At 45.9% G+C, this 13,159-nt stretch overlaps 2 protein-coding genes and 1 long non-coding RNA gene across 7 annotated transcripts in view; 1 reads left to right on the forward strand and 2 right to left on the reverse strand.

Moving 5' to 3' along the window:
* CCDC50 (coiled-coil domain containing 50) overlaps positions 1 to 10,139 on the reverse strand; it is a 316,416-nt gene extending 306,277 nt beyond the window's left edge. Inside the window, exon 1 of the mRNA XM_083612864.1 lies at positions 10,136 to 10,139. The gene's annotated coding sequence lies outside the window, so the exon portion shown is untranslated. The remainder of the gene's footprint in view (positions 1 to 10,135) is intronic.
* The window catches only part of LOC310762288, a 155,724-nt gene that overhangs the window by 64,765 nt on the left and 77,800 nt on the right, over positions 1 to 13,159 (forward strand). The gene's annotated exons all lie outside the window — the stretch shown is intronic.
* IL1RAP (interleukin 1 receptor accessory protein) overlaps positions 1 to 13,159 on the reverse strand; it is a 100,013-nt gene that overhangs the window by 61,546 nt on the left and 25,308 nt on the right. For 4 of the 5 annotated variants that reach the window (XM_083612823.1, XM_083612824.1, XM_083612826.1 and 1 more), the window contains exon 3: positions 2,268 to 2,335. In XM_083612823.1, the coding sequence (XP_083468949.1) occupies positions 2,268 to 2,334 (67 nt within the window). In that variant the 5' untranslated portion in view covers position 2,335. Of the gene's footprint in view, positions 1 to 2,267; positions 2,336 to 10,355; positions 10,391 to 13,159 lie in introns of those variants that run through there. The other variant, XM_083612825.1, reaches the window with a different exon arrangement.

Below are 13,159 nucleotides of genomic sequence, written 5' to 3' on the forward strand. Positions count from 1 at the left end.
CAGAAATCCCAGGTCGGGATGGAGTAGAACTTTGATTCCGTATGCATTTAAAGCCAAATACTGAATTTTCACTTTCAAAAACAACATGGGAACCAAAACACAGCTGCTTTGCATTGCAGTGCAGTCAAAATAAATAAATAAAATTTAAAAATTGTCCAGTAGCGCCTTAGAGAGCAACTAAGTTTCTTCTGGGTATAAGCTTCCATGTGCATGCACACTTCTTCAGATATGAAAGCTTAGACCCAGAACAAGCTTACTTAGTCTCTAAGGTGCTACTGGACAATTATTATTATTATTTATTTATTTCGACTGCGTCAGACCAACACGGCTACCTACCTGAATCTTGCATTGCAGGGCACTGAACTAGATGACCATTGGTTGTCCCTTCTAACTCTACAGTTTTATGATTCTATCCTTAGAATTTTGCACTTATCTGAATTTTGCAATGCAGTTTCCTAAACAGCATTTCAATAATGCACATTCTGGGGGGAAATGTGCATAGAAATGAAGATAATCATAGAAATAACATACATACGGAAATTGCTTGCAAATTCATTAGTCAAGACCACATACAAATATATGTTTAAATATGAAAAATTCACACTAAAATGCCAATGATCCCCCCCCCCCAAATTGTTGCAAAATGTGGAGAATGAATGAATTTAGGACTTGGAGCTTGAGAAACGAAGAGACCCAAAATTGACAGGACTGGCCATCCCTAATCCAAGCTGCAGCAAAACTCTCCCAAAGATTATCAGGCCATGAGGAAAGCAAAGAGTATCGTTGAGAGAGGATAAGTCCATTTCTCTTGGACTCCCCAGAGACCCATCAGTAGGAAGCCAGACTCACTCAGGGCCTGGGAATCCCCAGAGTTGATTCCTCCTGACTGTGACAAATGGGCCTGTCAGCGGCTCTGGCTAATTGCATGCCAACGTGTTCATCTCGCTCTGCTCTGGGCTCATCTGCTTCCCTCAAGGGAGCCCTTGGCCGACAGAGCCCCGAACCACCGCCCCGCTTTGCAAAAGAGGGGGGGCAAACTCGCCTTGCGGGAATTGAGGGGGCTGGATCTCTCACTTAGGCACTCGGCTTCTGTCCTAGGCTTCACGTTTGCACACTCAGTGCCCTCCTGGCCTTTGGCAACAGGAGGGGGGCTGCTTCTCTGCATCACCGTGGGACAGCATGGGTCCTTTGCCTCTGTCCATGCTCAGAGGAGCAGCTCTTTGGATCCCAGATGCCAGACATGTCCGACTCTCAAGAGACTGCGATCTACTCACAGTATAAAAATACTGGCTGTGATCTACCGTATTTTTTGCTCTATAAGACACACCAGACCACAAGACGCACCTAGTTTTTGGAGGAGGAAAACAAGAAAAAAAATATTCCGAATTTCAGAAGCCAGAACAGCATGAGGGATCACTGCGCAGTGAAAGCAGCAATCCCTCTTGCTGTTCTGGCTTCTGGGATAGCTGCGCAGCCTGCATTCGCTCCATAAGGCACACACACATTTCCCCTTACTTTTTAGGAGGGAAAAAGTGAGTCTTATAGAGCAAAAAATACAGTACTCATTGTCAAAGCTGGGGAGACAAAGTTGGGGGAGGCAAAGTTGGTGAGCTTTTTTGGGGGGGGCAAAGCTGTTGAGCTTCTTTTTCGGGGGGGGGGGTAGATATCAACCAGGATTCTGTGATCCTGGCTGATATCTAGCTGACCTAACCAGAAGAGTCCGCGACCAGAAGGAGGAGGAGTATCAAGAAGAGTGGATTAAATTTAATGATTACTTAGTTAAATATGTTAAATTAAATTAACTGAAAACAGCTTGCAGATACTTCATTGGCTTAGGATTTTATTTATGTTAAGTGATGAATTAATATGTTTAATTTCATAATGTGAAGATCTAAGGATGTTAATGTTAAAGTTAAATTTTATAAGAACTGTGATTTGGAAAACTGTTAAAACGATAATGCAATGAAATTCAACCAGGGGGAAGCAAGGAAGTCACTTAACAATGTTAATAAGTGTAATTTTCAATAAGGCTATGATTTATGTTTGTTTGTCATATGTGTTTGTTTGTTTATAATGTTGTGAAAGCCAATAAAAAAAATTTGAGGGGGAAAAAAGGATCCCGCAATCAACTGGGATCAGCCATGGATGCCATGCAATCGACCGGCAGATCGTGGATGACATGCCTATCAGATGCTTATTTTGCATTTTCCAGGGAAGCTCCACCTGTAGCTTCCTGCCCAAGGCAAAAGTGGCATGGGGTCACTCACCTGAGGCGCTGCCAAGGTCAATGGCGCAGAGCCAAAGAGCTACCAGCAGGAGGCAGCGGACCTTCATCCTGCAAAGACAGAAAAACAACCACAGGGGACAGAATGGTTATTTCGGCTATTTTGTTGTTGTTGATGATGATGTACTTATATTTATAACCCACCTTTCCCCCTGACAGGACTCAAGCCAGCTGACACATAAAAACAAGAACTACTTAAAACATAGAAAACCCAATCATTAAAATACAATTCAGCATTGATGGAGTTAAAAGCTATATACCAGGCATCCCCAAACTCAGCCCTCTAGCTGTTTTGGGACTATAACTCCCATCATCCCTACCTAACGGGACCAGTGGTCAGGGATGTTTGGGATTGTAGTCCCAAAACAGCTGGAGGGCCGAGTTTGGGGGTGCCTGCTATATACCATCTCTTTTAAAACACAGCAATAATTATAATAAATATAACACTACAACAGAGACATCACCTTGCCAACAAAGGTCCATATAGTTAAAGCTATGGTTTTCGCAGTAGTGATGTATGGAAGCGAGAGCTGGACCATAAAGAAGGCTGATCGCCAAAGAATGGATGCTTTTGAATTGTGGTGCTGGAGGAGACTCTTGAGAGTCCCATGGACTGCAAGAAGATCCAACCCATCCATTCTGAAGGAAATCAGCCCTGAGTGCTCACTGGAAGGACAGATCCTGAAGCTGAGGCTCCAAGACTTTGGCCACCTCATGAGAAGAGAAGACTCCCTGGAAAAGACCCTGATGTTGGGAAAGATGGAGGGCACAAGGAGAAGGGGACGACAGAGGACGAGATGGTGGGACAGTGTTCTCGAAGCTACCAGCATGAGTTTGACCAAACTGCGGGAGGCAGTGGAAGACTGGAGTGCCTGGCGTGCTCTGGTCCAGGGGGTCACGAAGAGTCAGACACGACTAAACGACTAAACAACAACAACAACAAACACTACAACAGGCCCCATTGGCTTTTTTAAATAGTGTATTTCTAAAGCAGCATCAATGCACCTGGTGTAGTCTAAAGGCAAGGCAGGCAGGTCCCTGACCCAAGAAACAGGTGCTGACAATTTAAAAATCATAATTAAAAACCGTTCAAACAGAAAATCCCTATCCAGGCAGGGCCACAGCTAAGACTCCAGCCAAAGCTGATAAAAAGAGCTTCTAGCCACAGAGGACACCTGAGCCTCAAGTGATAACGATGGTTGCGTAACTAGGTCAGAAGAGGCTGCTGGATCAGGCACATGGTCCATCTAGTCCGGAATCCTCTTCTCACAGTAGACCTGAAAGAGCGTCTCCACCCCCATCGTTCTGCCCGGACACTGAGGTCCAGCGCCGAGGGCCTTCTGGCGGTTCCCTCGCTGCGAGAAGCCAAGTTACGGGGAACCAGGCAGAGGGCCTTCTCAGTGGTGGCGCCCGCCCTGTGGAACACCCTCCCACCAGATGTCAAAGAGAAGAACAACTACCAGACTTTTAGAAGACATCTGAAGGCAGCCCTGTTCAGGGAAGCTTTTAATGTTTGATGCATTACGGTATTTTAATATTTTGTTGGAAGCCGCCCAGAGTGGCTGGGGAAGCCCAGCCAGATGGGTGGGGTATAAATAATATATTATTATTATTATTATGATTATTATTATTATTATTATTATTACAGATGTCTGTGGGAAACCAGCAAGCAGGATTCGAGAGCAACAGCAACACTCTCCCCTCCTGTGGTTTCCACAAACTTTCTTCCCCCCCCCATTTACTGTATTTCATTTATCAAATTTATATACTGCCCTAAACCCAGAGGTTATAGGTTACATGAGGTGGAGAGCATGAGAGCATAAATGCGGAGGCGCAGAGCACAGCCATTGTGGCCAGTAGCCATTGACAGCCCTCTCCTCCTCCATGAATTTGCCCAGTCTTCTTTTGAACCATCTAGTTTGGTGACCACCACCACTTCCTGTGGGAGGGAGTTCCACAGGTTAACTATGCGAGTTCTAGTGGAGAGGGAGAAAAGCCTCCATGCCATTTAAAGGCTTTCTGGGAAATGATAGATAATGAGTTAAAGAAAATGTTTAAAAACACTTTTGTTAAAAAAAAAAGAAGCCTTTTTACTGGGTATAGTAGGCGCAGACATCCCAAGAAAAGATAAAAGATTGTTCATGTATGCAACAACTGCGGCAATAATTCTTTTAGCCCCAAAATGGAAACAAGAAGAAGTACCAATGACAGAAGAGGGGCAGATGAAGATGATAATAATAATAATAATAATAATAATAATAATAATAATAATAATAAACTTTTATTTATACTCCGCCCTTCCCGGTTCAAAAACCCGGCTCAGGGCGGCTAACAACAAATTTAAAACACTTTAAAACAATTATAAAAGCAGCATAAAATACAGTATAAAAACATGAATAACAATTATGGACTTTGCAGAACAGGAAAACCAGGAAAACTCCCAAACCAGCATGATCAAGTATTCCAAAAAGACTGGAGTAAATTTACACAATATTTGAAAGATCATTGTAAGAAATTAACAACACTAGTAGGGTTAGCCGAAGACTTGTAATGAGAATTTTTAAAAAGCTTTCTACATTTATTTAAATTTTGAGGTATATTGCAATGAGTTTTATTAGAACTGAAAAATATATAAAATGCTGTGATATGAAAGTTAACTTTGAAAGCCAAGAGGCGGGAGGGAAGGAAGTCAATAGGCTCGAAAAAGCCAAAGCGGTAAAGTGGATAATACTGTAAAGATGTGATTATATATCTTTAAATGGAAATTTAATAAAAAATTATTTTAAAAAAGAAAAAGAAAAACCTCCATGCCATTCAAGTGGGGAAAACCTCTGTACATGAGCTGGAATGTGCCATTCATTCCAGGACCCCTACCAGCATTTTTCATGTGCCTTTTGCTTGCTATTCCCAGCTGGTGACGGAGGCGGGTAGCGCTGTGGTCTAAACCACAGAGCCTAGGACTTGCCGATCGGAAGGTCGACAGTTCGAATCCCCGCGACGGGGTGAGCTCCCATTGCTCGGTCCCTGCTCCTGTCCACCTAGCTGTTCGAAAGCATGTCAAAGTGCAAGTAGATAAATAGGTACCACTCTGGCGGGAAGGTAAATGGCGTTTCCATGCGCTGCTCTGGTTCGCCAGAAGCGGCTTAGTCATGCTGGCCACATGACCCGGAAGCTGTACGCCGGCTCCCTCGGCCAGTAAAGCGAGATGAGCGCCGCAAACCCAGAGTCGTCCGCGACTGGACTTAAATGTCAGGCGTCCTTTACCTTTTTTTTTTTTAACCCAGTTGGTGAGTCTTGTCCAGGAATAATTGCAGAGAGGAAACAAAATAAAAAAATTCCTTCCAGTAGCACCTTAGAGACCAACTAAGTTTGCTATTGGTATGAGCTTTCGTATGCATGCACACTTCTTCAGATACAAAGCACTTTGGCAAGTTATCAGGCCCTGAAACAGCTATAGGAATCTGACCGATTTATTGATAGAAATTTACATCCTGCCTCCAAGGCAGCTGATAAAATATATACATGTCTTTTATGTATGTGCAGATAAGACTCCTATAACAATTACATTTAACAGGCCTATAGATGATGATGATTTAAGTATCTGAAGAAGTGTGCATGCACACGAAAGCTCATACCAATAACAAACTTAGTTGGTCTCTAAGGTGCTACTGGAAGGAATTTTAAAATTTTGTTTCCACTACGGCAGACCAACACGGCTACCTACCTGCAGAGAGGAAGGGAGAGATTGGGGTCCTTTTCTGCAACCCCTCCCTGACCTGCCAAAGGCTCTGGCCAGCCCCTTAACATCCTGCACCCCCTTCCTGGAATAGGCAGCTCTCTTGCAGTCGCTGCTGCCGGCTGGTGTGCCTTCAGATGTTCTAATGAGCCTGTCTCTCCCCTGGGGCCTCCAGATCATTAAGGAAGGAAAACAATTAGAGGAGCGAAGGAAAACTTCGTCAAGTGCCTCCACTGCGGTACGCACTTTTGCCTCCAAAGGTGTTCAAAGACAAAGCAAAAAAGCAAAACCAGGGTTGGTGATGTAGACAGGTCAGGTGGCAGCTAGGATGCCTAAAACCCCATAATTAATTAGGACCCAATGATCCAGAGTAATCATCTTGCTGACAAAGGTCCGTATAGTTAAAGCCATGGTTTTCCCAATAGGGATGTATGGAAGTGAGAGCTAGACCATAAAGAAGGCTGATCGCCGAAGAATTGATGATTTTGAATTCTGGTGCTGGAGGAGACTCTTGAGAGTCCCATGGACTGCAAGAAGATCAAACCTCTCCATTCTGAAGGAAATCAGCCCTGAGTGCTCACTGGAAGGACAGATCCTGAAGCTGAGGCTCCAAGACTTTGGCCACCTCATGAGAAGAGAAGACTCCCCAGGAAAGACCCTGATGTTGGGAAAGATGGAGGGCACAAGGAGAAGGGGACGACAGAGGACGAGATGGTGGGACAGTGTTCTCGAAGCTACCAGCATGAGTTTCACTAAACTGCGGGAGGCAGTGGAAGACAGGAGTGCCTGGCGTGCTCTGGTCCATTGAGTCACGAAGAGGCGGACACGACTAAATGACTAAACGACAACAACCCAAGACATTGATCCTGCCCAGAGCCGCTTCTCAATACCAAATCAGAAATGAAGGGGCCAGCCACATTTGTTTAAACATCGTCAGGGTGCATGAAATTAGTGTGGCATGAACTTTGGAACTCCCTGCCTCTTCAGATCCTGCAAGGCAGCAGAAGTTTAGGATCAGAGTTTTCCTTCTCCTAGGTGGGCCGCCTTCGCAGGCTGATGAGACCCTTCTGCCTCTGCCTGGTTCCCTGTAACCTCACTTCTCGCAGGGAGGGAACCGCCAGAAGGCCCTCGGCGCTGGATCTCAGTGTCCGGGCAGAACGATGGGGGTGGAGATGCTCCTTCAGGTATACTGGACCGAGGCCATTTGGGGCTTTCAAGGTCAGCACCAACACTTTGAATTGTGCTCGGAAACGTACTGGGAGCCAATGTGGGTCTTTCAAGACTGGTGTTATGTGATCTTGGTGGCCGCTCCCAGTCACCAGTCTAGCTGCCGCATTCTGGATTAGTTGTATGCCAGTACCTACCTCACTGAGGGTTTGAGGTCTATTGTCTCATCTCACCTGGCTCAGTCTGCCAGTCAAAGCCATCCCTAGGATACAGCCGCTGTCACCTGCTGACAGCTTCTAGGAGCCCCAGGTGAAAGCTGAGTGCAGGATGGGGACCAAAGGTAAATATGCTACCCGAGAAGGAGCACGATGTGTCCTGTATTACAGGTACCATTCCCTCCCCTAACACCCCAGACATCCCAGGTTGGAAGAAAATGCAATAAATCAATGTATATATATATATTAAACATTCTGTGACAAAGCTATTGGCTCCATTTGCCCCTTGATTCGTTAAGTTGTTTCCCCCTTAGCACCATCCACTAAGCACCTTGGACAGAGACCACGTTAAGATCCCAAGTTGGGCCACTATCCTGTTTCTTTTTTCTTTTCTTTTTTTATTGATACAGCAAGAAAAGAAAAAAAGAGAGAACACAAATACCAAATTACACACAGGAATAACAATAGATACTGAATTTTCTTGACAAAAAATGAGACATAAATTGGTCTTAACACTAAAGACCGAACCTCCCATCTATTCCATATTTTGATTTCATATTGTATTGCCAGTACAGTGGTACCTCAGGTTACATACGCTTCAGGTTACAGACCCTGCTAACCCAGAAATAGTACTTCGGGTTAAGAACTTTGCTTCAGGATGAGAACAGAAATCGTGCTCCGGTGGTGCAGCGGCAGTGGGAGGCCCCATTAGCTAAAGTGGTGCTTCAGGTTAAGAACAGTTTCAGGTTAAGAACAGCCCTTCAGAATGAATCAAGTTCTTAACCCGAGGTACCTTTTATGTTAATGTGTTATACATTTGATGTTAGCTGCTCTGAGCCCGGCTTCGGCTGGGGAGGGCGGGATATAAATTATTATTATTATTATTATTATTATTATTATTATTATTATTATTACCACTGTACACACTTTATCATTATTAAACTTTTTCTTAATATATCTTAATTCTTATAGCTGCCTTTCCACTATTACTGAAGTTCCTTGAATGCTGCAACCGAGTTTAAACTACTATATTTATATTTCAAATATTCTTTGAAAACCTCCCATTTTGAAACAAATCCCTGTTTTGTTTTATTCTTTATTTTTTCTGATAGACCATCTAATTCTGCATATTCTGTCAGCTTTTGGATCCAATCTTATATACACTCTCCTGTTTCCATTTGCCAAGGATTTTCTGTCAACTCTTTGGTGGTCCTTCCCGAAGTCCCACCACTGAGTTGTCCCCTGGGCATGGCTGAACAGCAACCTGCCACTCAACCACCGGACCCTTAGCAACGAGAGACAAATGCCGTGTTTTCATTTTGCTTTAAGCACCTGCGACTGACCCGAAGGCTCCGAGGCAAACTGCAAATGGCAGACTGAAGGACGCAGCCAAACAGACCAAACCGTTTTGCACCTTTGATATTATTAATCATTATCATACTTGTTTATCTCCTGCAATTTCCCCCACACTAGGGCTCAAGGCAGCTCAGACAAATTAAAACAATGCAGATAAAACAGAAACAGCGAAAAAAATATGAAAGAAAATGGCTAAAATAATAATCAGACGCTGATGGAATTAAAAATAAATAACCGGTAGATTAAAATGCACAGCACTATCAAAAGCCTTTAAAAAAATAACAGGCAGTTTCCAGAGGCTTGCTGAAATAAAGCTGTCTTTGTTATCCCACTTTTTAACTACTATTACCCTTAATATCTGGATACTGGAGAACCACAGCAGAATCCTAAACAGTGTTGACACAGAAGCTTGCAATGGCTCTCCTTTTATACCACATTCAGTTAATAGTTCTGTGTACGTCACAAATTTGTATCACCAGGCAATTCTCAAAACCTGGTGGCGATGTCCAGGGAGGGTTAAAAATCCACATTATATGATATTATAAGAGGAGGACTCCCTCAACAGCATAAGAGCATCGTGCAGGATCAGTATCCTGTTCTCACAGTGGAACTTCTAGGGGGAATTTCGGGAGTCACAGAGCCAGAATTGGAAAGCCACCAAATTAATACCCATTTGTATCCCTTCTTCCCAGCTATCTGGCATGGAGAAGTGGAGGAGAAACTCTTTTCTCCCTCTGTCATAACACTAGAACTCATGGACATTCAATGAAGCTGATTTGGGACGGATAAAAGGAAGGACTTCTTCAGGCAGCACATAATTAAACTGCGGAACTCCCTCCCACAGGAAGAATTGACGGCCACTAAGCTAGATCAGTCAGTCAGTCAGTTTTATTGCACATAGCCAAAGGCTGCCGCAATGTACACAGAATCATTCAACAATTAAAAGAAAATATGCTGGATTAATACAAAAAAATTAAAACATTTATATTATCAAGACATTACCTACTCTAAACAGAGCTATAAAAGTACCTTAATATACAGGTTAAACAATAAAATCTAAAGGCTAAAATCATCACATGGCCACTAATATATTAAAAAATAATGTTAATTAATACAATGTGCAATTATATACTAAGCTAGATAACTTTAAAAGAGGATGAGACAAATTCATGGAGGCAGCAAGGATTATTGATGGTTACTAGCCAGCATATGGATGCGGGTGGCACTGCGGTCTAAACCACCGAGCCTCTTAGGCTTGCAGCTCAGAAGGTTGGCGGTTTGAATCCCCATGACGGGGTGAGCTTCCGTCGCTCTGCCCCAGCTCCTGCCAACCTAGCAATGCGAAAGCACATCAGCGCAAGTAGATTAATAGGTACCACTGTGGCGGGAAGGTAAACGGTGTTTCTGTGCACTCTGGTTTCCATCATGGTGTTCCGTTGTGCCAGAAGCAGTTTAGTCCTGCTGGCCACATGACCCAGAAAGCTGTGTGTGGACAAACGCCGTCTCCCTCAGCCTGAAAGAGAGATGAGCGCCACAACCCCAGAGTCGCCTTTGACTGGACTTAACAGTCCAGGGGTCTTTTACCTTTAACTTTTACCTTTACTTGCGAGGATGTCTCTGCTCTGCCTCCAGTGTGGTGTTAAGAGCGGTAGACTCGTAATCTGGTGAACTGGGTTTGCGTCTCTGCTCCTCCACATGCAGCTGCTGGGTGACCTTGGGCCAGTCACACTTCTCTGAAGTCTCTCAGCCCCACTCAACTCACAGAGTGTTTGTTGTGGGGGAGGAAGGGAAAGGAGAATGTGAGCCGCTTTGAGACTCCTTAGGGTAGTGATAAAGCGAGATATCAAATCCAAACTCTTCTTCTTCTTCCACAACTGGAGGCAGCAGTGCTTCTGAATAGCATCTGCTGAAAACCGCAGGAGGGGAGAGTTGTTGTTCTCCATCTCAAATCCTGCTTGCAGGTTTTCCAGTGGTGCATCTGATTGGCCACTGTGAGAACAGGATGCTGGACTAGGTGGTTCCCCTTTGGCCTGATCATTCAGGCTCTCCTTACATTCTTATCTGATTCAACCACACTTGCAAGAGCCTTCCGGAGATGGGAAGATAAGAACTCTGCAACGTGATCTGGCCTGTTATTGTGCTGAGGACTGGCTGCTTGGCTTTCTCTCTGGAAATTGCAGGCATGCCCACCTCAAGGTCCACCAAGGCAAGGGCGCCATCTTGCCCCCCACATTGTGGTGGCTCATCGTGACATGTGTTGTGCCACAAGTCATGTGAGGCATCCAGCCCCTGGGCCAGGATGCGCTGGGTGGGGAATGGGGAGCATGGATCTGGGCTCCGCAATCCACACTGGTAGAAGAAGATGGGTGCGGGGGGGGGCGTGTGCACCGCCCTGGTTGTCATCTCTGAGGGCCGGGCCACCCGCCCGCGACTCAGACTCCCATGCCTCCACAAGCAAAGCGGCAAAGGGGTATGAGCCGCCAGGGAAAGGGGGGAGCTGCTGCGCCACTTTGCCCAGGGTAGGTGTGGGAGTAGCATCTTAAAAAGCAGACATCACCTTGCCAACAAAGGTCCGTAGAGTTCAAGCTATGGTTTTCCCAGTCGTGATGTATGGAAATGAGAGCTGGACCATAAAGAAGGCTAATCGCCGAAGAATTGATGCTTTTGAATTCTGGTGCTGGAGGAGACTGTTGAGAGTCCCATGGACTGCAAGAAGACCAAACCTCTCCATTCTGAAGGAAATCAGCCCTGAGTGCTCACTGGAAGGACAGATCGTGAAGCTGAGGCTCCAAGACTTTGGCCACTTCATGAGAAGAGAAGACTCCCTGGAAAAGACCCTGATGTTGGGAAAGATGGAGGGCGCAAGGAGAAGGGGACGACAGAGGATGAGATGGTGGGACAGTGTTCTCGAAGCTACCAGCATGAGTTTGACCAAACTGCGGGAGGCAGTGGAAGACAGGAGGGCCTGGCGTGCTCTGGTCCAGGGGTGTCACAAAGAGGCGGACACCACTAAACGACTAAACAAGGCGTGGGAGTCTGAGTCGTGGGCGCACTGAATGTCACCCCCTCCCTTTGCGCCGGCAGCAAAGCAGCACAGCAATTGAAAAATAAAACTCTCCTCCTGCTCTGTGCCCAGAATGGCTGCCATGGGATCAGGTCAATTGTCTGGCTTGACACTGGAGGTGGGTTGGTCTGGGCCCCTGAGAGCCCTCAGTGGGTCACCAGGGGAAAGGAATTGGGGGCCTCTGCCACGGGGCCCAGCTTAGCTGTGATTCCTGCATTGCAGACGTCCCTTCCATCTCTCCAGTTCTGTGATTAAGACAGCCTTTCATTCTGACTCTTTGTCCGGGGTTGTAGATCAAAACATCTGGATGATGCCAGGTTGTCAGAGGCTGAAGTAAGGAATCTGAGTAACCCCTGGAGGAGGAGGAGGAGGAGAAAACCTGGGATCCCGCCCACCCTGGGCAGCGGGGGCATATGCTCCACCACTGGCACTCCACTCTCAGCCCCTCCTCCCCACACAACATCAGGCAGGGGGCTGAAGACCCCTCACCCCCCCAACCTGGAGCCCCTGCACCAAGGCCAATGGAGAGCGCAAGTGTCGCATTGCAACATGGTTCAATGCTGTCTACAAAGCCTTCGGCATCCTTGGGAAGGGGAGGCCAACGCAAGTGCTTGAAGTCCAGATGCGATCAAGGAAAAAGACATGCATGTAGTTGAGCAGTTTTCTCTCTCCCAAAACCTCCTCCTCATCTACGTGGTTCAAGAGCACCTCTAATTATAGGTAAAGCCACACGCGAGACTCTGCACACTGGGTTACAGGTCATACCAGGGCCGGGCTGTTTTTGTTCTTAGTTTTCTTGTGTATTTTGTGTTTCCCTATATCAGGGGTCGGAGACTCTTGAGAGTCCCATGGACTGCAAGAAGATCAAACCTCTCCATTCTGAAGGAAATCAGCCCTGAGTGCTCACTGGAAGGACAGATCCTGAAGCTGAGGCTCCAATACTTTGGCCACCTCATGAGAAGAGAAGACTCTCTGGAAAAGACCCTGGTGTTGGGAAAGATGGAGGGCACAAGGAGAAGGGGACGACAGAGGACGAGATGGCGGGACAGTGTTCTTGAAGCTACCAGCATGAGTTTGACCAAACTGAGAGAGGCAGTGGAAGACAGGAGTGCCTGGCGTGCTCTGGTCCAGGGGGTCACGAAGAGCCGGACACGACTAAACGACTAAACAACAACAACATATCAGGGTTCAGCAAAATTTTTTAGCAGGGGGCCAGTCCACTGTCCCTCAGACCTTGTTGGGGGCCGGACTATATTTTGAAGAAAAAAATGAACGAATTCCTATGCCCCACAAATAACCCAGAGATGCATTTTAAAGAAAAGCACACATTCTACTCA

This window comes from Podarcis filfolensis (genome assembly GCF_964270895.1).
Source record: "Podarcis filfolensis genome assembly, chromosome: 5".
Taxonomy (NCBI): Eukaryota; Metazoa; Chordata; class Lepidosauria; order Squamata; family Lacertidae; genus Podarcis; species Podarcis filfolensis.